This window comes from Sebastes fasciatus, chromosome 18 (assembly GCF_043250625.1).
Source record: "Sebastes fasciatus isolate fSebFas1 chromosome 18, fSebFas1.pri, whole genome shotgun sequence".
NCBI classification, from domain to species: domain Eukaryota; kingdom Metazoa; phylum Chordata; class Actinopteri; order Perciformes; family Sebastidae; genus Sebastes; species Sebastes fasciatus.
The window spans coordinates 23,876,473-23,898,675 of NC_133812.1; the positions used below are offsets into that span (position 1 = coordinate 23,876,473).

A 22,203-nucleotide genomic window follows, 5' to 3' on the forward strand; every position below is an offset into this window, starting at 1 on the left:
CCACTGTGGAAGAGCAGTTTTCCTGTCATCTGAGAAACTTCTTTTGGGTAATCAGTGAAGTGATTCTCTTCTCTTCATGCACATGCATGTAAAATAAAATCATGAAAGTAACAGAAGCAGACAAAATAAGTGCAGTTAAATGTGCATTGTGGTGTAAGTTTGTGATTGATATTGTCCACCACAGCAGGTGCATAGTTTAAAAAAGAGAACTGACTGAGGAAAAACGTGCGATACTACGGTTTCTTCAACTTTCCAAAGTTAAGAATGAACTTTCAATCTCAACAGTGGACGCTAACCAAACAAAAAAGTTAACACAGTTTATTCAAGAAACATACTTGTACCGTCGACTAAAAGCCTCTTTTGTGGAAGAGTTTATACTCCAGCAGAGGAAGGTTGTGTAAAGGTGTATGGTGCAGCACAGCAACAGTAAAAGCTGTCCAGCTCTTGATTTCCTTAAAAGGTCAACGCTGTCAACACTATTTCATATTGCCTAAAGCAGCTATTCTCAACCAGTGGGCCACGGTGGGCCTCAGAGCGCCATCTAGTAGGCCGAGGAGGTACTGCCACATGGTTGGATTAAATTAAACGTAATTTACAAGTTATTTTTATATGTAAATGTACTCAAAATTTCACTTGAATGCAAAACGTCAAATTAAAATGCATAATTTCAATGACTAGTTCTGTTTGAATGTCACCACACCAACCACAACACATCGTCAGGACAAGTAGAGACAAACGCTAGCTAGCTAACGTTCCCTCAGATGAAGTAACACAAAATGAATCGTTTTTTGAAACGAAAAAGGGATCCGCTTCATCTTGCCGTCAGACAGTCCATTCTGACGGGGGACCTGAAGCCATCGTATCTCTCTATGCTCTCGCGAAAGCCACCGGACTCCATTGATAAAACCTGTAATTTTACCTCACAGAACACAGAGGTTGCTGTCTACCGCTGCCTCGATCAGTTAGTTTGTTTTGTTCTTTTTTTGTGTAACTTTGGAGCGGTAGACCAGCAACTCCTGAGTACTGCGAAGTAAAATTATTGTTTTTTTCAATGGAGTCTGGCGGCTTTTGCAAGAGCATGGATAACGGCTTCAGCTCCCCGTCTGAAACATACACTGTATAGCTGTCTCACGTTAAGGTAAACAAGCAAATATATTCTAAATATAGCGTACACTCAAACTGAGGGGGTGCCAACCGTCATCTACTGTAGGTAATACGCCTAAAAGACTATTGATAAGTACCTCATACAACCCCACTTCAAAACACCCAAACTATCCCTTTAAGTTACAAAATGTTGAGAACCCAAAAGAGCAAAAATGAATGATTCAATCATTCTTACATCACCCTCGCAAGCAGGTCTGCTAATTGTAATGATAATTCTGTTAAATACGTTTTTTAATGCATTAAAATTCCTCCGTTTTAAATTAATTTAGGGCCATAAAGGTAATTATTTCAATTTTAATTTTTAGCAGCAAAAGTGGTTTGTTTACATTAAAAAGATGAATAATTAGGTTGTTAGCTAAACGCAAAAATATTTTCTAGTATAGAAATATATTTAGATTCACATAAAAACTTGTTCAAATGTAAAATCCAGATAAAGAGACATCCTGATTGGCTGACAGAAGAAGTGTGTGATTGTAACTTTGCCTACATTGTGATAGGTCCATGTGGAGGCAGAGCAGTGACTGGAAACGCCCATACACGAGCACTTTTCGCATCCACGTCGATTGTCGCGTTGCAGGTTGTAGAATCCCAGTTTACAGCGGTCGCAGTTTTCTCCCTCCACGTTTTCCTGCAGGAGACAAAGACAGAAAGAGAGAGAAGAAGAAGAAGAAGAAGAAGAAGTTTATGGGCTGCCCTCAAACTGACGTTATGAGCACAAAGCATGTTATTGCCGTGTTAATGTGGTGGAGATAATGATGACAGGGCTAGAAAGGTTAGCGCATTAAAGAGAGTGTGTACCTTGCACACGCAGGGTGTTATACACGGGTCATCGTTGGTGCTTCCTTCCACGGTGCAGTTACAGCGCTGGCAGGACGGGTAGCCCATATAACCGACGGCACACCTGGAGACAAATGAGTTTAATAACAATAATAAAGATGACGAGTATTAGAGAGGCCTTCCCGTCACCAGGAGGTCACGGGGTCAATTCTCCAAACAACCACTGTGTCCATCTTGGTCAAACCGTCTCAGAGTTAGACACTGAAACACAGCTGACGTGCATGTATGTACAATCTCAGAGGAAATATACTGCATAAAAGAAACTCCTAATTAGGAGAGAGAGTGAGCTGAAGCAAAGTCCATTAAAGGACATTTTAAGAAGTGATTTTTAAAGACGACGTTTATGCTGCTTGTCTGATCTGAGGACAGGTCATTAAAAAGTTTGAGGGGGGAAAAGTTGTATCAGCTTTTAGATTAGATTAGATTATAACTGAATGAGGCCCACAGGGAAGTTGAGTCGTAGCAGTGGGGGAAAAAAGATAATACAAACAAGCAATTACAGCAATAAGAGATAATGATAATACAATGAGTGATTAATAATTTATGATGAAGCACCTTGTTGACGGATTTGCAGGTTAGACAGAGAGCTTTTCTTGTTGTTGTTAGTATTTCTTTTGATTCACAGGTTGTGATTTTAACCGAAAGTTTGGAAAAACATGACTTCCCGTGATGATATCAGGCTGCGTTCAGGTCCATTAGAGATTTAAGTATGGAAATTATGTAGGGCTGACCAAGTTAACGCAAATTCGTTTGAACGCCACTAATTTCCTTAAAGCATTAACATTAATCTTTATTTTGGAGGTTGTAGTGGGCTCAGTTTTAAAGCTGGTGAAGATACTGGCATTATATGAAACTAGAAAAATCTCAGGAATCCATTGGTACAAACCAGGTCATACTAAAAGGAGGCTAAATAACGGTCCAAACTTGTGCTAAATTTTGGGGAGGAAAAACTGGCCTGGCCATTTTCAAAGGGGTCCCTTGACCTCTGACCTCAAGATATGTGAATGAAAACAGGTTCTATGGGTACCCACGAGTCTCCTCTTTACAGATATGCCCACTTTATGATAATCACATGCAGTTTGGGGCAAGTCATAGTCAAGTCAGCACACTGACACACTGACAGCTGCTGTTGCCTCTTGAGCTTCAGTTTGTCATGTTATGATTTAAGCATATTTTTTATGCTAAATGCAGTACCTGTGAGGGTTTCTGGACAATATTTGTCATTGTTTTGTGTTGTTAATTGATTTCCAATAATAAATATATACATACATTTGCATAAAGCAATTATATTTGCACACTCCCATGTTGATAAGAGTATTAAATACTAGACAAATCTCACGTACATTTTGAACAGATAAAAAAATGTGTGATTAATTTGCGATTAATAATGGACAATCATGCAATTAAGTAAGGGATAATGTGAACCCTGAAGGGGTTTATTTCACAATAATGACCCGATAGCTGTACTGTATTATCCTGCATATTATACGGCTACTTACTTAAGAAATCAATAATTTGACACAAAAATGGTCCGCCAGAGTCCGAACTCAGAACTGTGCCCATAGCAACGGTCTGCTATAAAGAAATACCAGACCGTAGAACGGCGTGATTGACCAATCAGAATCGAGTATTCAACAAAGCCGTGTAATAATCGCAATTAAATATTTTGATTGATTTTTTCCAATTCTTTTTGATTCACAGGTTGTGATTTTAACCTCAAGTTTGGAAAAAACAAGACATCCCTTGATGATATCAGGCTGCGTTCAGGTCCATTAGAGATTAAAATATGTAAAGTATATCATCAAAGAAATAAAAAGTTGCAGGCAAGAAAAACAACAAATTAAAATAGAAAATGAAACCGTATGTCTGGCATTGACACCATGTCCATTTATTCAGTGACTTCTTTACATTGGTACAATACCGAGTGTGCGTGTGTGATAATAAATATCATCAAAGATCTTAATGGAAACTTTCTGGCAATTTCCAAACACTAATTGGAACAGACAACAGCTGAAAGGTTCTGCTCACCTGTCACTATGTGTCTGTCTCTTTCTCTATATGTGTGTGCGTGTGGGTATGTGTGTCTCTCACCTGTCACATCGCAGACCCCCAAAACCCTCCTTACACCGGCATGACCCTGCTGGCTGAGCTGTCAATCAAACACACACACAAACGCAAAGACACACACACACACATTTTTAAAAAACAAACAGTGCGAGTGAAACCGAACGGGTCTCTCTTTGAAGTGGCTGCACCTAAAATAGCTCCTCTTTCTAGACATAAAAACAGTAAAAACACAGAGAGGAGTAAAATTATCTCTAATATAAATAGTTGTTCTGTTCTGTCAAAGGCAGTTTTCAATAACAGAAGCTCTCTGTGCACAGGGCTGAACCTGACTAACCCCAACCCCACAGGAAATCAAGCAGGACTGAATCGATGAAATGTCAGAGTTATTGAAGTACCACCTTTTTAAATTAAATGTGTGACGTGTGTTTGCATTCACTGAAATCCTCCGTATGTGTGCCTACTATTTCAAACATGAACGACATCCAGAAAGGACAGATTAAAAAAGGTATATTTGCATACTGGGCGTAGCCTGGCTTGAATCTTCGACACACGATTGGCTGATAGAACCGTGTGAGTCACATGAGCAGGGGATGCAGGGGTTCTCCTCCTCAATGCTCACCTGGACGGGGGAAGAAAACAATCGTTTTTACACACATTCACTTAATCATGACGAATTAAAATAAAGTACGCGTATATGACGTACCCCAGTGGGTCTGTAGAATCCAGAGATGCACATCTGACAGTTGATTCCAGCTGTGTTGTCGCGGCAACCGATGCAAACTCCACCCCCTCTGTTTTGACCTTGGACGTTCAGGCTGAGCGACAGGTCTGCTACCGTCTGATTAAAGTAGCACTCCTCTGCCTTACCATGGCAGTTACACCCTGAAAACACACATGCACAAAAGGTAGTGCTGTAATTCATAGGATTGTTGAGTCCAGAAGTAGAGTAGGGCTGCAACTAACGAATGTTTTCATTATCGATTAATCTATCGATTATTTTCTCATTTAATCGATTAGTTGTTTGGTTTATAAACTGTCAGAAAATTGTGAAAAATGTTGATCAGTGTTTCCCAAAGCCCAAGATGCATCCTCAAATGTCTTGTTTTTTCCACAACGCAAAGATATTCAGTTTACTGTCATAGAGGAGTGAAGAAATCAGAAAATATTCACATTGAAGAAGCTGCGATCAGAGAATTTTCATCAAACCGATGAAACGGTTAATCAGAATAGTTGCCGATTAATTGAATAGTTTATATTAGATTGATCGATTAATCGTTGCAGCTCTAAAGCATAGAGGACCGCTCTTTTAACCCTCTGAACGCCACAACCGGCAGGTTTGAATGGCATGTTTTCTTTAAAAAAAACACACAAAAATGACCCCATTTATCATAAAGAGACACTGTAAAAACAGAAATTATCATTGGGTTTTCAAATTTCCAACAGTCCTTGAATGAATCCTGTGTAACAAACATTTCCGTCAGGTATAGTAGTGTAGCCAAACCTAAGCATAAAATAGTGATATTTTGAATCAAAATCACTTTATTCTTCATGTCTCATTTAAAATTTCGCCAAAAATAAACCGTTCGCACAAACCAGATCCTGTAAAAAACATTAAATTCTGCGCTCCTCAGCGCAACTGGGAAGCTATTAATGACTCAGCTGACATCAACAGTCACATGGCAAATATTCAGTGAAACTTTGACTGAACTACAAGAGGTTGTAAAAATGTAAATAGTTCAATATGTATAGCATGTAGAGCCTCCATTTTTTTAAATATTGTATAATACTAATACTATATAGATTCATTTTTTTCAAATTTTTGTAAAATAAATTATCATTAAAATTAAATTTAACTTGCGTATTTTTTTCTTTTCTGATGATTTATGGCATTATAACTGCACAAAAGACATGTCTGAGTTCTCCCTACTTTAGCCTTGAGTGTGATGTTTCCACAGAGGTGCAGGACTTGTTGGTTTGGTTTGTTATGTATCATGTCATGTTGGTTTCTTAGTATTGTTGTATCACTGCGGTTTTGTTATCTGCATAATAATAATTAAAAAAAACAGGTGCAGGACTTTTATATATTTCAGTGAAAAACAAGGCCACACTGAGTAGAAAGAAAAATGTCCTGGAACTGCTCGGGGTTCAGAGGGTTAATCCGTTTACTTCTTCCACATAGGAGTTTAGAAAAACATCAAACCCTGTTTTGAAGACAGCACTCCTAAGGTTCACACACTGACCATGAGCAGCGTGTTATCTCCGCGGTCCAGAGAGAAAAAGTGGGTCTTAGCTTGTCCTCACCGTTTCCCACCGTGTGGTAGTGAGCGGGGAGTCTATAGCATTTGCTCTGTTTCCTTCTCACTGAGCTCACCATGTAAAACTCACAAACAAAAAGGAGTGTTGTTCTGCGATGTGATTGAGGACACGATTTGAACGCTTTTACAGAAAAGGAATGAACGATTTTGAAAAAATATCTAATTGCGATTATTTTGACTGATATTAAAATTGCGACATGATTTGCGATATTAGAGGGAATGATATTTTAAACATCATTATTCTCATTTTCATTGAAAAAAATTATTATGGTGTGATTTTTGCGGGGATCTGTACCAAACGAAGATGTTTTCTTAAGCCTGTAGAATATGATGTGTAGGCCAGGACATCTCCGCAGCACCACAATATTTAATTTAAAAATAGTTTGACACACTTTTTGTTTTACTTTTTCACTTTAAAAAATATTGCGCCTCCCGCCATTTGAAAATTACAGTCGGCCAAAAATTTCGATTAATTGTGCAGCCCTATTTCAGAACAAGGATCTATAATAGTTTATAGTTTATAATACTATGAGGAAGGAGTTTACTCCTCTGGAAAGTTACAGTATGATGACAGTGTTCAGTTTGGTGGAATAACAATAGTGGAACTTTTATCTCCAGAACATTTCAGGGCCCGTCTCCAGGTCTGATCTCAGACTTGGCTCTGCTGACCTGTAAAGCTGTGCTGCTGCTGGGCTTCCCCCTATACTGCTTTCCCCAAGACGCCTAACTTCACTTGTCAATCCCCTGCATTAGATCACTGTTTACAATGATTGTGCTAATACTACATTCCCAACGACACTCTGGCCCTGAATGGGCTGAGTCTGTCGTGGCTGCTTCCTTTACTATTGTGCCAGTCAGGACTGTTAACGTTTTGTTGTGTCAGTGTCAAGGCAGAAGAAGCAGTTATCAGGCCACACTGAGACTACTGAGCCTGTTAGAAGGTGTAGCCTGTGTGGAATAAAATGAAGATTACATGTTGTAACCTCAGTTTTATGATGACAGGAGGAAGCCTCTAACCTCATCGCTCCACTGCTACACAGCTGATGAAGGTTAATGGATGCAAAGGTGACTTTTGATGGCTTTACAGTCTTATGAGTGAGCTCCTTCACAGTTCTGTAAAGCCTGTGTTCATATAAGCTGTATGTGTGCTGCACAGGCATATCATCTATGAACAAGTGGTGTGTGGATAAATATGCTGCATTATAATAAACGTACAGTGGGCGTCTACAGAACCATAAGAACTCTGGAAGAACATTTACAAGTAGGGAAAAAGTGACTGTTGGTTTTCTGAGTAGTTTAGTAGTGTGTAATTTGTGTTGTGTTTTTCTTACTCTCGCAGACGTGTCGAGTGAGGAAGGTTCCTGCCATCCAGGGCTGCTGGTGGTAACCAGGGCAACAACGATCACAGCTCTCCCCGCATGTGTTGTGTTCACATTCACAGCTAAACTTCTACACACACAGACACACACACACACACAGAAATATATAGAAAAAAAGTTTCACAGATTTGTCAATTAAACAGACACGAGCAATAGTGTTTAAATAAATGCATCATCTGGAGGCTGATTTCAATGAGAAGGCTAAACATGGTGACAATCTGAGTCATCGTCAAATCTGAATTCCAGTGTAGCCACAATCTGTCAAGTGTCTGGTGGAGGAAACATATCTGAATCTCAAAACGTTGGGCCTTGACTTGACATTAATTTAGATCAATCCCACATAGAATTGGGAGGATGCACTGCATTCTTAACCACTTCACACCACTCTCTTTAACTTGCAGCATACTTTCTAACACTCCACACAGCCCTCTATTTGTATGAGTAACTTAATAGTTGATGTATTTTTTTAACCTTTTCTGGTTTGATAGTTTGTGGTACTGACCACACCCTGAGCAGTGTTGTGCATGATTGAATATGCTCAGGTTTTTTGGTGAACTGAACGTATCCGTTTGCAACTATTCACAAAATATTCTAAATATAGCGTACACTTAAACTGATTTTTTCGGTGAGCCTTTCTTTTAGGTGGCTTCTTTTGCCGCCGGCCCCGTCCACAGCAGTACATTGCTTTTGCTCCTGTGTCGGTATTCCTGCCTTCTCAGAACTGGAGAAGTGTTGACCGTCATCTACTGTAGGTAATACACTGTCTATGGATAAGTACCTCATACAACCCCACTTCAAAACACCCAAACTATCCCTTTTATGACGCTCAGGCAAATGTGTTTTACGCGGCACCCGGCATGCCGGCATGGTTAGTGCAATAAGAAGGAACGGAGACATCGAGACATCAGCCACCCTCTATTCCATCCCCGCCATCAAAGTCTCAAAGGTCAACTTGACTAGCAAGCTTTGAGCAGTTACAAGCGTATAGGGACCGCTCACGGGACTGAATTTGTGCCACGAATGTATAAAATGCTACCTCGCAAGGATGCTTTTCCGCTCGCGGATACTGCTCTGTCCGCTCGCATCGCATGCACATGCCTGGTTTTTATGTGCGCAGGTTTTGAGACTAATTAAACGCCATATCATCTAACCAGTTTAAAAACAAAAAAACTGAAGAAATGAACTAATTCATTTTAATCCGTGGGAATTGAACTTTGAGCTAGCACTTGTGAAGTGTGAACTTGCACAACACTGACCCTGAGTAGTAGCAGCCGGTGTAAGGCTACTTAAAAATGTCCAAAATATAAAACAAAAATTTAGGTTGGTTGGTTTTAATTTGAAAACTGAAATATGTGATTACACCCTGAGATATGCGTTTGTACGATTTTTATCTGTGTGACTATACATTTTCAATGTCATGAACTAAAAGCGTTAGTGAATTGTCATCTGATTCATTCACATGAATGTGAAAAATGGAGGGCTGCAAATAGGTAATTACCAATATGCATGACCTACTGAACGCCTATCAAACAACAATATATTCACGGGAGAGCCAACGGCAATGAAAGAACTTGGTTCACTTTCCAGCTTGTCAGTCGGTAGCAAATGGGTTCACTATTACTCTCCCAGGAGGGAAATAAATTAAAAACTAAACACAGTCAAAGCAGAATGTGGCAGGAGATTTGCCAACTTTCGAGGTTCAGTAATTCAATTTAGGACTTTCTGTAAATTGGCTGATGTGAAGAGGGTGCCAGATTTAACTGAGAGGAGAGCAGTACAATAGCACAGCCGGAGCCAAGTTTGGATTTGTTGGCACGACTGGATTTGCCCCTTTTATCTGAGACGCAGCGCTACAGCTCTGCCTTCGGGCTGCCTTTGTACGGAGCGTGCATCTGAACAAATGTTCTGTAGACGATCATCAACAAATCATCTCGCAGGTCTCCACCTTCTCTGCTTCCTGAACGCCTGCCCAGGACTTTACTGCACGGATGGATGAACTCGTATCAAAGTAAAGCAGCTAAATGTCTTCTGGGAACAGAGGGCGAGAGAAAATCTCTACAAAATTCACATTTAGGCCTCATAGATTATATATGACTAACTATATGCTACCCACGTAGGAACATGCTTAAAATTAAGTGATTTTAAATACAAATGCATTATGCTGCTGGACCACATACTATATCCACCCCCTGAAGCCTTATATTTGAACCCTAAACCCACACATATGTTTGCAAACAGTTTTATTTTGAAGGTCCTCTATACGATATCCAGAGCATTATTATAGCAGCAAACAGCTATTGTCTATGTAAAGATATAGAGGAGTGATGTCTACCTGAGCTCTCCCTCTGTGTGTGTTGTAATCCGAGCTTCTGTGTGCTTTGTTGACATAGCCGGGCCGGCCACGCGTCCCTTTTATAGCATGTTTTTAGTGCCGTTCTGCACTGCGCTCATACGGTGGTTACAGCTGATAACGCCTTCCCGACCGACGGCATCTTTGAGGAAGCATAGAACCCACCCTCCACCTTTGTTTTAGGTGGCAAAAATACATTTTGCTGCCGGCCCCATCCACAGCAGTGCATTGCTTTGCTTCCGTGCGGTAACTCCTGTCTGCGCGCCGATCGTCATCTACTGTAGGTTAATACACCGACTACGGATATATACCTCATACAACCTCACTTCAAATCATCCGAACTATCCCTTTAATATGGCCTTTAGAGATGGGAAGAAGAGAGAAGTAGAAACAGGAGCTCTTAACACATCAGTGACATCACCTATTGTCAATGACATCATCACCAAGGGACCAGACACCAGTGTCACATCTGAGTTAGTCTCCGTGGTTCAGCCTCAGGACATGTAAAGGACACGAGACTCTAGGTGTGTGTGTGTGTGAGCGAGAGAGAGAAAGATCAGGTGTCTGGTATCAAACACTCCGCTGTTTGAAGTGACACGGGAGACAGCGCTTCACTGTGTCACCTGTGTCCCCTTCAGACACACACAGACACACACACACACACGCATGCACGCACACACACAGAGAAAGTTTGATACAAGGCGGCGGCGGCGGCAGATAAAAAGCCGGAGCCCGAGGGTGCTCTTTGCTCCTGTTCAGCAGTACTGAGGAGCTCCATTACCTTGGTGGTTTTGTTAAGTGGACTGAGGGAAGCACAGTTAAGTATTTTACCTTTGTAGCGACGTCGAGTGGACAAGCTTTGGCGTGGCCGTAACAGATACACATCCCTCCAATTGAGATGTCCTTAATGGAATAATAGTACTGAAAAGTGAGAGAGAGAGAGAGAGAGAGAGAACATGTGATCGTTAATGAGCATATTAGCAGTTTAAGAGATTGTGCTCTCTTATCTCAGAGGAGATTTACACTTGAAAAAGGATTTCCTGATCTGACAAATGATGTCATGAAGGTGCGCCTATAGTAACACCACATCTGGTGATGTGTTTAACAGCAGTACTGGTGAATGGTAGCGTGTATATAGTGCCTTTATCTAAAGCACTTTACAATCTACCTTTACAATATAATCTAGTCAAGGTTGATTTTCATTTATTGTCACATTATCTGCTGGTATCTGATTTGTTAAGGTTACAGCATAATAGCATGACTCTTTTAATTATGATACAAGTTTTCATAACAGTTAAGATAAAAGATAAGATAATCCTTTATTAGTCCCACTGATGGGGAAATTTGCAGTGTTAGAGCAGCAAAGGGGACAGCGCAACAACAAGAGGCATCAGTGAAAAACAAAACAAGAAATAATAAATGAGTAAAAACTACAAAACAAAATATAAATCACATCTAACTACTCTTATGGTTAACAATTAATATTCTACCATTCCCAGTTTTTATAGCTGTGAAAGCAGGGCATCTTGTGAAGCATCATTACTTTTAAATTAATGTGAATACATACATAGAGGATTCATTAATTTAATCAACAGTAAACCCTCTGAGTTGTATAAAAGACCATTATCACAAGAATAATACTCCTAAATAAACAATAAATTATGTCAAACTAAGAATGATAGCAATAAATTTTTTTATCTGTATCTAAATACTTAAAGTTTTAGTCACTGCTAAACTTAGTATCTTCTAACGTTGAGTCATATTCATGATTTAATATCTGATAATTATGACTTATGAGATGGTATCTTAATTATTAAACTTGGTATATTTTAGTTATGACTTTCAGCTATTCATTCAAACATTACTCTGAGATATAGTAACAGAACCTTGTAAGTTGTGACAGATCTTTAAGTTCTGAAACACCTCATCACAATTATTAATTTACTTTGACATTATTATAATGATGAGATAACTTTTGATCTATTTGTAATTTTCCTGGCAGATATTTATAATTTCCTGAAGAACAGAAAAGAGCAGAAAAGAAGAGTGCGTTGAGCCTCACCCGTCTCGTCACGATGGGATCACTCTCTTTCGGGTCACGGGTCAACGTCAGAGTCATGAGGTCGGCGTTCAGCGTTCTGATTCGCTGGAACACCAGCCTGATGTAGCGGGCGGAGGTGAAGTTCAGCAGGGTCGGGGAGGGGTCTTCTGCACTGGGCCGGCCATTGATCAAAGACGTGTGGATCTATAGACAGACATAGACAGGTAAGTACTGTAAGTAACAGTTAGAGTTAAACTGAGATAAACATTAAAGGTGCTTTTAGTTTCAGGAAGTAGCAGATGGTGGAGGGAGTGAGGAGCCTCTTCAGTGGAGCCAAAGACACAACAAATATAAACAGATTGGAAGGAGGAGGAGGATGACTAGCAACAACCTTTTCGTAACAGGAAGCGTTGTTTATGAAACATTTGTCCTTAAATTTAAGAAAGACTTGCATAAGCAACAACTCTGGTCATATTTGTACTTACTAAGGCACATTTAAATAGACAATAATATAACTGAAGTTCAAAAAGATGCTTAAATGTAACACCTTTGAGTACAGAGGTACAATTTTCTAAATGGCTGAGGAGAAAGAGAAGAATATATGTGTGTTTGTGTGGTGCAAAGAGCAGTTTCTAACATATAGACGGCAGATGGTGATTCTAAATTAATCCAAAGGACTAGAAGGAAAGAGCAATAGAAGGCGACTAGAGCTGCAAACTTTACTTTAGCACTACTGTAGGAGCAATAAACATGCTTTTTCTTTGCAAAAACGTGAATGAAACAGAGAAAAAAAAAAAACCTAGGAAGTTTAACAAAACAACTTATAGCTGAAAAGAATCAACAGATAAAACCTACAGCCTCCTACAGTTCCACTACAGACCGGTGATTGGCTAACTGGAAGCAACCATCTGCTCAGGTAAACATAGGGTGAGCTAGGCTGATGCAGAGCATTTTAAAGATTACACAATAAGAACAAAGCTTTTATTTTCCTCTGTTACTGCAGACAGACACAATTTATCTATAGGCTCACATGCACACTCCCGTTAGTGGACCAACTTTAACAAAATGTCATTTAGTGCAGAGCAGTTTTACCCTTTCTTCCTCAATTGCTGGATAATAATATTGTTTATTGTTAATATTGTGGAATCCTGTTAAGTAAATGTGAAAAAATGTCAGAAAAAAAAGATCTGAAAAATGTCCGAAAAAAAAGTCTGAAAAAATGTCCGAAAAAAAGATAAAAAAAAATGTCAGAAAAAAAAGATCTGAAAAATGTCCGAAAAAAAAGTCTGAAATAATGTCCGAAAAAAAAAAGTCTGAAAAATGTCTGAAAAAAAAATCTGAAATCATGTCCGAAAAAAAAGTCTGAAAAAATGCCCGAATAAAAAGATCTGAAAAAAATCTGAAAAAAAAGTCTGAAAAATGTCAGAAAAAAAAGTCTGGAAAAATGCCCGAATAAAAAGCTCTGAAAAATGTGTTAAAAAAAAGTCTGAAAAATGTCAGAAAAAAAAGTCTGGAAAAATGTCAGAAAAAAAAAATCAGCCCGTTCTCATTCCCAGGGCATCAGATACCGAGGCTTTGTCACGGACGTCAGCCCGTGATATCGACGCACAAGGTACCCTTAAGCACCGGTATGAGACGCACTGATCTTTCCATTAACTACAATGTAAACTCATCCATGGGAATATTTAAAGCTCTGAGAAAGTGCTCCAGGAGTGACTGTGGTGACGTAGTTCAAAGAACAAGAAGACACTGACAGGGTGGGCGGGAAGGGAGGTGGATGTGTCCAACAAACACAAGGCTTTCATTCAGGAGACCGCTGTTGGTGTCCGCAGTCACAACATTCAGTTTCATTTTCACTTTACAAACGTAGTAGTTTTAAGCCAGGGGCTACCAGTAGCTCTCTAAGTGGCTCGCTAAAGGTTCAATGTACAGAATATGTACATAAATTTGGTAACACAAATTCCCTTTGTAAACCTGTTTAAATTTCAATCCAATCTCTCCTTCTGGTAGCAGTCTACGAACAGAGAAGGTTAAAGGAGCTGAAAACAACACTTAAAAGACAACAGTCTCTGTTTACTACACTGATGAAGACGGCCGACGCAGCAACAGAGGCTTCGTTTAGCGACGCACATCCCAAATGAAACACTAAAAGCCCTTCTTCGCCTATGGCGGGACTGTAATAGCGGCGATGACTGTGTGCTGGCTGAAACTTCATTAAAGGAACATAAAAGTAAGACAGAAATTATGCCTGCTGTTGGAGATGTACCACTTGGTGCTATCAGTAGCTCTCGGACACTTTCATTTTGTCAAATTAGATCTCAGAGGAAAAAAGGTTGGCTGTTTTAAGCCCAACCATGTAGTTTTTTCCTAAACCTAACTAGGTCGTTTTGTTGCTTGAACCTAAAGTGACGCCAAGGGGCGTGACAAAGCATCAGTATGTGACGAGTTGGGATGAGAACGTGTTGTAATAATTATTGTTACTGAACAATAATCATCTGGTAATTGCTTAATAAATATTCCTATACAGGCAAATGCATACACCCCCACTTCTCTAGAAGAGGTAGTGTGCTTTCAAAATGGCATGCACTTGCGCAGCCCAGAATCCCTAAGTTCATGTTGGAAGATTCTGCACCTCACGATCTACAGTATGCCCATTGCCAACATTCACTGCTTTTTATTTATTTATTTATTTGCTAGACAATTTTATTTTGTCTACCAAATAAACTGACCTCTTTGTACTGTAACTGTCTTGCTCTACCTTTAAATTAATGTAGAAGAAGAATGAGCAGTATCACCAATAATCAACAGGCAGCCACATAACAAAGAGTGTGAGGTCCTGTCTGCCTGCCTGTCTGTCTGTCCATCTGTCCGTCTCACTTAAGTGGCCAAAAGCAACATTTGGGATCTGCACAAAAAAAGTCATACAGAGTGGGCTGACCGTGTGTGTGTGTGTGTGTGCGTGTGTGTGTGTGTGTGTGTGTGTGTGTGTGTGTGTGTGCGTGTATGTGTGTGTGTCAAGGGGGAACACTTGATGGGTGCAAGCTGCACACTTGGAAGTAACGAAGGAGATGGTTGTGTGTGTGTGTGTGTGTGTGTGTGTGTGTGCGCGTGTGTGATGAGTGGTGGGGTGACATTGTGAATGTGTGTGCGATGCTGTGACACATCGCCTACGACTCATTATGGTTTCACTGTGATCAGACGGCTAGGGAGCTGTCAACCACACACACACACACACACAGTACACACACACACACACACACACATCCAGACACCTCCGTCGTTACTTGCAGCTCTTGACATCTCCCAGCTCGCACCCCCTCTAGCGCTCCCCCGCAGGACACAGACACACAAAACGACACGCCGAACACACACATGCACAGCACAACAGCACCCATATAAATGCATATATTGTACATATTCAGACAGGCATCTACAATTAGAGGCCTGTGTGGGAGATGTGAATGTGTGATTAGCTTGTTTTCACTGCATGTGTTTGTGTGTGTGTGTTCCGCAGTCCTCTTTCTCTTCATTAATGTCAGTAATAGCAGGCTTTGCCCTGTATGCTCTTACTGGGTGCAATCTCACACACAGCTGATCAAAGCAGCACAACAGTAAACAGTGGTGTGCACATGTGTGTTTCAGTGTGTGTGTGTGTTTTCCATCAGTGATTAAAATTATATTAAGAGTTTCCCACTTTTTAGAAAACAAGCTCTCATCTACTTATTAACTTGAAACCCGACATTTCATAATTTATCCAGCTCTGAAGACTAGACTGGTGTCTTAACGAGAGCTCATATAAACTTTCGTTTCTGTTTTATATGATTTTTGTGTTGCTTTTATACAGTTTGATCTGGTGTCAGGAGTTGAGCTTCTTCTTAAAGGTGCAGTGTGTCAGATTTGGTGGCATTTAGCGGCGAGGTTGCAGATTGCAACCAACTGAAACGTCTTCCGTGTGCTAAGCGTGAAGGAGAACTACGGTTGGCTGATGTGAAAATGCGAATGGCTCTCTCTAGAGCTGTGGTTTCAAACTATTTCTGTCATTCCCCCCTTTGGAGCAAGAAATATTTTCACGCCTCGTCATCTCCTACCGCATTCATTCATTATTTATATTCATATAAATGTAATTCTGTCCAGTTACAGGTGCGTGCCGGAGAGAAAACAGTTTTTAACTGCAGTGAAACGGTTGTTTTTGAAAGGCTGAAGCAGAATATTTCGTTAGATAAAAACATGTAGTGAATTTTGGAAATAATACAATCTCTTTCTTTTTCAATAAATTTTGGCTGAAGCAATTACAGAGACAGACGGAGCGCCGCGTCTCTCGCTCTATGTGTGTTTGAGAGGAGGTAAGAGAAGGTGGAAGGTAGGTTAATCAACATTATGAATGAAGCTCCAAACTACTCGGTGCAGCCCTACTTCGTCATATTTTTGATTACTGCAGATGAGCACGCTGTCTTGTTCGTCTCTGAAGCATTGTGTGTTTTTCTTTTTGTCCCTGTCAAACATCTCTCCATTCGGTAAACATTACAAACTACCTGTCTGAATGAACACCTTTGCTACCATGGATTGTGAAGAGGACCCACTCCGTATGTAGATATAAACGGCTCATTCTAAGTTAACGAAAACACAACGATTCTTATTTTCAGGTGATTACACACTAAAGAAAACGTACTTATTAATATTACATTCCAATTTCTGCAAATAGATCCCCTTAAATGCTACACACTGTTTCTTTAATTCATTTTCACATTTTCTGCTTATTATTCATATCCGCTGCTGTAGCAACATCTCCTCTCGTTCCAAACTCTGTTATTCACCTTCTAGACTTGCTGCCCTCAGCCCTTTCCTACATTCCCTGTGACCTGAGCATCACCTGCCTGCACACCCGGCCCTCATTCCTCCTAATCAGTCACTTAGTATGTACACCGGCCCACGAGCTCACTCTCTTTCTCAGATCATCTTATGCACCTCCTGGCCATAAAGTTCCAGCCTCTGCCCTGCCTGCCTGATTTGGATTTTTTACCTGCACTCCTTCCTTCTCCTTTTCTGGATTTGTTTGCCTTCTCTAGCTGCTTACCTGTGTTGTGTACTCACCTGTTACACAATGATGCACTAAAAAATACTTTGCAGGCATAGTTTTCAGCAAGTCAATCCAGCAATCCAACACAGTTTAAACTCAAACGCAATTTAAGTAGACGTGGCATAATCCAAATCACTGTTTACACCCAATCAAAATCTTCCAAATCTAATCCCACCTAACCAAATTTAACTCAACCCACTCCATCCCAGCCTGAGTCAACCCAACCCACGCAAAACTAAACCCAACTCAACTACAGACAGGTCACAGTGGCAGTGCAACAACTTCTTTATCTATCTGAGTGTTACCTCTCCGTTCTCCAGAGGGTGAATCTTTGAATAATAAGACGTGCAGATGACTTCATCATCTCTGGTGTAGGATGGAGGTCCTCTCCGTGGATTGATGTTGAACCTCGTCAGGCACTCCGTGTCTGTGATGGCGTAGTACTGCCAGGGGTCGAAGGTCACGCCATCGATTGAACGCTCCAAGACCCAGTTACCTGTGGACAAAAATATTGGTGAAGAAAATAATGATGAAACGCTTCAAACGTGTGAAATGGAGAAGAGAAAAGATCAATAAAAAATAATGATGGACATCCAAGACTGTGCTTGGGTCACCCTACTTAAAATACATAGAAAATTGACAGAACATTCAATAAAATTTCTTATAGCTTTGACCAGAACTGTGATATTCAACCTCTAGAATTGATTGAATGTAAAGTGAAGGGAGTCCAGTTAATGGAAAAACAAAATCAGCAAATTACATGGCAATAAACAGAATACATACAAACTGCTATCAACACTATAAAAACGATGCAACTATCAAGATATACCAGTTTCATTTTTTAAATTAAAAATGAACATTAGCTGATGCACATTGCAAACTGGCCACATGATGTTTCAATGTTTCTTCAGTTACCATTAACGTCGTCTTTGTAACACCAAGTAAACTAAAAATGAGCTCTGAAGTGCTTTCATGTTGTTTTATTGTTATGACTGAAAACAAAATGCAATTTATTGAATGTAATTTTCATCTTTCCAATGACTCTCCGTGGGGGGATTATGTGCTCAAAAGGTTGTAATTACTGTATTTAACTGTTCATAAGACAGAGACTGAAAATAAGTCTGTAGCTGGCACTTTAATCACACAGCCATTGTTTTATTTTCATAATCAAAGCAGTAATGTTAACACCTGAATCAGTGTGTGGCTGCCTAAACACAAACTATGAAGCAGCAGAATGTTTACCTGGGCGAGGTGAGTTGGCTGCCTTTATGATCATATAGGCGATCTGGAAAACCTGGAAAACACAGAGGATGAAAACAGTTCAACTTAATTTAATATACAGTATATTATATAACTTCTAAATTACAGGTACCTGCGGAAACAACTTTGGTTTTAATGATCACACTTTGGTTTTCATTGGAGTACTAAGTTTGTATACATTTTTAAAGTAGACTACTATATAAAAAACACCATTGTTTTCTCTGTCGTAAGCAGTTACTTGAGATTTCGGACACTTAAGAATCATCATCATTTTGGGTCATTGCTGACAGATGTAATGTCGCACAACTGTGGCACATTGCATTGTGGGATTGTTATCAGAAAATAGTCAAAATACCATCAGCACTACTTTTGTTTTATTACACGGTTTTGTTGAATACTCGATTCGGATTGGTCAATTTTCTATCCACTAAAAATCTACGGTCTGTTATTTCTTTATAGCAGACCGTTGCTATGAATAACAGACCGTTTTTCTCAATAACGAATTGTTGCTATGAATAACGGACCGTTGCAAAGAATAACAGACCATTGCTAAGAATAACAGACCATTGCTATGACTAACGGACCGTTGCTATGAATAACAGACCGTTGCTATGAATAACAGACCGTTGCTATGAATAACGGACCGTTGCTATGAATAACAGACCGTTGCTATGAATAAAGGACCGTTGCTATGAATAACAGACTGTTGCTACGAATAACATACCGTTGCTATGGACGCAGTCCTGATCTCCATACACAGCGAGAGGACTATTTTGGTTTTTTTTAACAAAAGAAATAAAATCATTTTTAAATCAATATTTTGTGTCAAATTGATCTCTTTAGTAAGTAGCCATGTAATAAGCAAGATAATGTACAGCCCTGTAGGGGTTTATTTTGCAATAATGACCGGCTCCCTGTACATCATCTTTTACTTGTTCTATTGTGGGAATTTTTGAGGGCACTGTACGTAGGAGGTACATACTGTATAGGGCATTGGTTGTTTTTTCATGTTCACCTTTTAATATTCAAAATAAGTACAGGAATTACCATATTATTTGTCAATAAAATACAAATATCTGTGTTTCGACTGACTTTCCTTCAGTTTGATCACCAACTAGACAGACAGACAGTTAGAAACATTGGATGTAGGTCAAATGCTGACTCCCCGTCTCCCTCCTAAACCTCATCTTTCACCCCATCCTTTCTCTCTCTCTCAGTATTTCTCCCTTTCTTCTCGTGATGTGGGAAGCAGTGTCACATTGCTGCAATTAGAATAGGGAGAAAGCTACCAGGTGTGTGTGTGTGTGCTTAGAGGAGAGAGAGAGAGAGAGAAAGTGTATTTCAGGGTAACCTTATAGCAGTCATTCAAACCCCCTACAAAGAGTCAATGTTACTTGTATTCCCACCGAGGACGGGATGGTGTGTGTGTGTTACGTGTGTATGTGTGTGTGTACGTGTGTGTGTGTGTGTGTGTGTGTGTGTGTTATGTGTGTGTGTGTGTGTGTAAGAGAGCTCTCAGCGGTAGCTTGTAATATGGTGACAGCTTTGGGACAGCTAGGCAGCTCCAGCAGCTAAACATAGATGAACACAGCTAACTAATGCAGTGTGTGTGTGTGTGTGTGTGTGTGTGTGTGTGTGTGTGTGTGTGTGTGTGTGAGTGCGTGTGTCATATTCTATGTTTTGATCAGACTAGGGATTTTTTTTTTTGCCTTAAAGCTCAACGCAGCATCAACAAATAAACACACCAATAACTGTCCTGCAAGAAATCACACGGCTGGTAAATAAATGTTTATCTAGTGACATTTAACGTCAGGTAGGTAAGTTTACGGGGAGTTCACGTCACAAACACATCATATTATCAGCCTTCTGTATATAATTTAATTGGCTAGATTCACTTTTCAACTTTTTCTATTTATCTTTTACTTTCTTTACTGCAGCTCTGGTTTGGCAATTTTGAGCTCAAACTTGCAGGGTGTCTGCAAGTTTCATCAGGTTACATTTGAGACCTTGTTAATGCAAGTTAGAATGAAGCAAATGAAATGTTATCTCACTGGATAAAGAAGGCATACCACACTAAATAAATAAATACACAATTTGGGACTGAATTCGCACAAGAAAGAGTATTACTACAATAGAGATAAAGGGCATCTATTGGTAGAAATGGAATATAATATTGACAAAAGTATCAAATATTAATTCTTCTATTTTGAGTACTGTTTTTATCTCAAAGGAGAGAACAAAGCAGATCTATATGCCCCAATTTAACACGTTAAAGTCCAACTAAACTCTTCTAAAGAGTGAAACAATCTGTGACTCATTTAGATGAAATGATGTAATCTCGTATCTATACTTTGTTTCTGCACTGATGAATAATCCTGTGATTCTAAATTAAACTACTGACTGAATTTGCTCATTTCTATATTGCACATTATAGACGTGTTGAGATTGCAGAGGAGTGGAGCAAATTATTCACAAGTCTATGAAGGCTATAAAATTGTGTTTATCTCCAGATATGACAAGTGTCTCCTATTTTTACATCTCATCAGTGATTCTAATACTCCATACCAAGGCTGCCCAAAGTGGGGCACGTGGGCCAAAGTTGGCCCACGATAAGGTTCGATTTGGCCCAGCAGATGTTAGCAATCCTGACTGACTTTACAGACTTTAGCAGGCTCGATTTTAGAGCTAGAAAACCAAACACTAAATATACTAGTATCACATGAAACTAGAAAACCTAAGGAATTCATTGGTACCAACCATGTCATGTGAGCTTTTTGGGAAGGAGGCTAAATAACGCTCCAAAGTTAGACTCAATTTTGGTGATGAAAACTGGCATGGCGATTTTGAAAGATGTTCCTTGACCTCTGACCTCAACATATGTGGATGAAAATGGGTTCTATGGGTACCCACGAGTCTCCCCTTTACAGACATCTCCACTTTATGATAATCACATGCAGTTTTGGGGGAAAATAAACAAAACATGCAGTTATTTGAATGCAGTATAAATGTGTTATTATATCTTGGAACTGCATACATTGGGTATGACTAGGAATGAGCCCAATTGTATTCAGCGGGTGGGTCTTAAGGGGTTAAATTGTAAAAGCTAGAAGAAAATTCAATTAGGGGAACTTGGGATCCTAGTACCATTTTGTATCTTAACAATACAATACAGTAGGCATTTGATTTTGGCCCGAGTCTGACCATTTAGTTCTAGTTTTGGCCCTCCAAGCGATTCAAGTTTGGGCACCCATGCTCCAAACCACAAAAATTAATATTCATTTCCACACAGTTCTCAAGCATTTCATTGGAGCAATCTTACATATTTGACAGGAAATAGTTATGACATGCCAGGGAATGACTTCTTCCACATATATTTGAGCGTAGCAGCCAAATGAGCACTTAAAATGTTTATTTTAATGCTCAATCAGTCCATTTAAGCCCTGTGTCCAGTATGGTCGGGTTGCCCACAATCAAATGGACCGTGAAGAATCCATTTTGTCTCGGCACAATTTGGCCACACAGTGACAGTGGTTTTACTGAACAGCTGGTGTTTACAGGCCATTCACATGGCAACGTGTTCAAATTTCTCTGGCCTGATAAACTGGCATCGAACCCCACTTCCAGTTAGTACTCCATCTAATTATAACAGGATTTGCACACAAAAGACAGATCAGAAACAAAGTGGAATAAGATCAGAATGAGACAAAAATAAT

At 39.7% G+C, this 22,203-nt stretch overlaps 1 protein-coding gene across 2 annotated transcripts in view; it reads right to left on the bottom strand.

Annotated features, from left to right (window-relative positions):
• The window catches only part of lama2 (laminin, alpha 2), a 222,502-nt gene that overhangs the window by 146,212 nt on the left and 54,087 nt on the right, over nt 1-22,203 (bottom strand). For both annotated transcript variants that reach the window (XM_074615044.1, XM_074615046.1), the window contains exons 4-13: nt 18,473-18,524; nt 17,536-17,726; nt 12,175-12,357; nt 10,944-11,033; nt 7,715-7,832; nt 4,772-4,950; nt 4,588-4,687; nt 4,093-4,150; nt 1,963-2,065; nt 1,652-1,792 (exon numbers count right to left, since the gene is read on the bottom strand). In XM_074615044.1, coding sequence (XP_074471145.1) covers nt 1,652-1,792; nt 1,963-2,065; nt 4,093-4,150; nt 4,588-4,687; nt 4,772-4,950; nt 7,715-7,832; nt 10,944-11,033; nt 12,175-12,357; nt 17,536-17,726; nt 18,473-18,524 — 1,215 coding nt within the window. The remainder of the gene's footprint in view (nt 1-1,651; nt 1,793-1,962; nt 2,066-4,092; nt 4,151-4,587; nt 4,688-4,771; nt 4,951-7,714; nt 7,833-10,943; nt 11,034-12,174; nt 12,358-17,535; nt 17,727-18,472; nt 18,525-22,203) is intronic.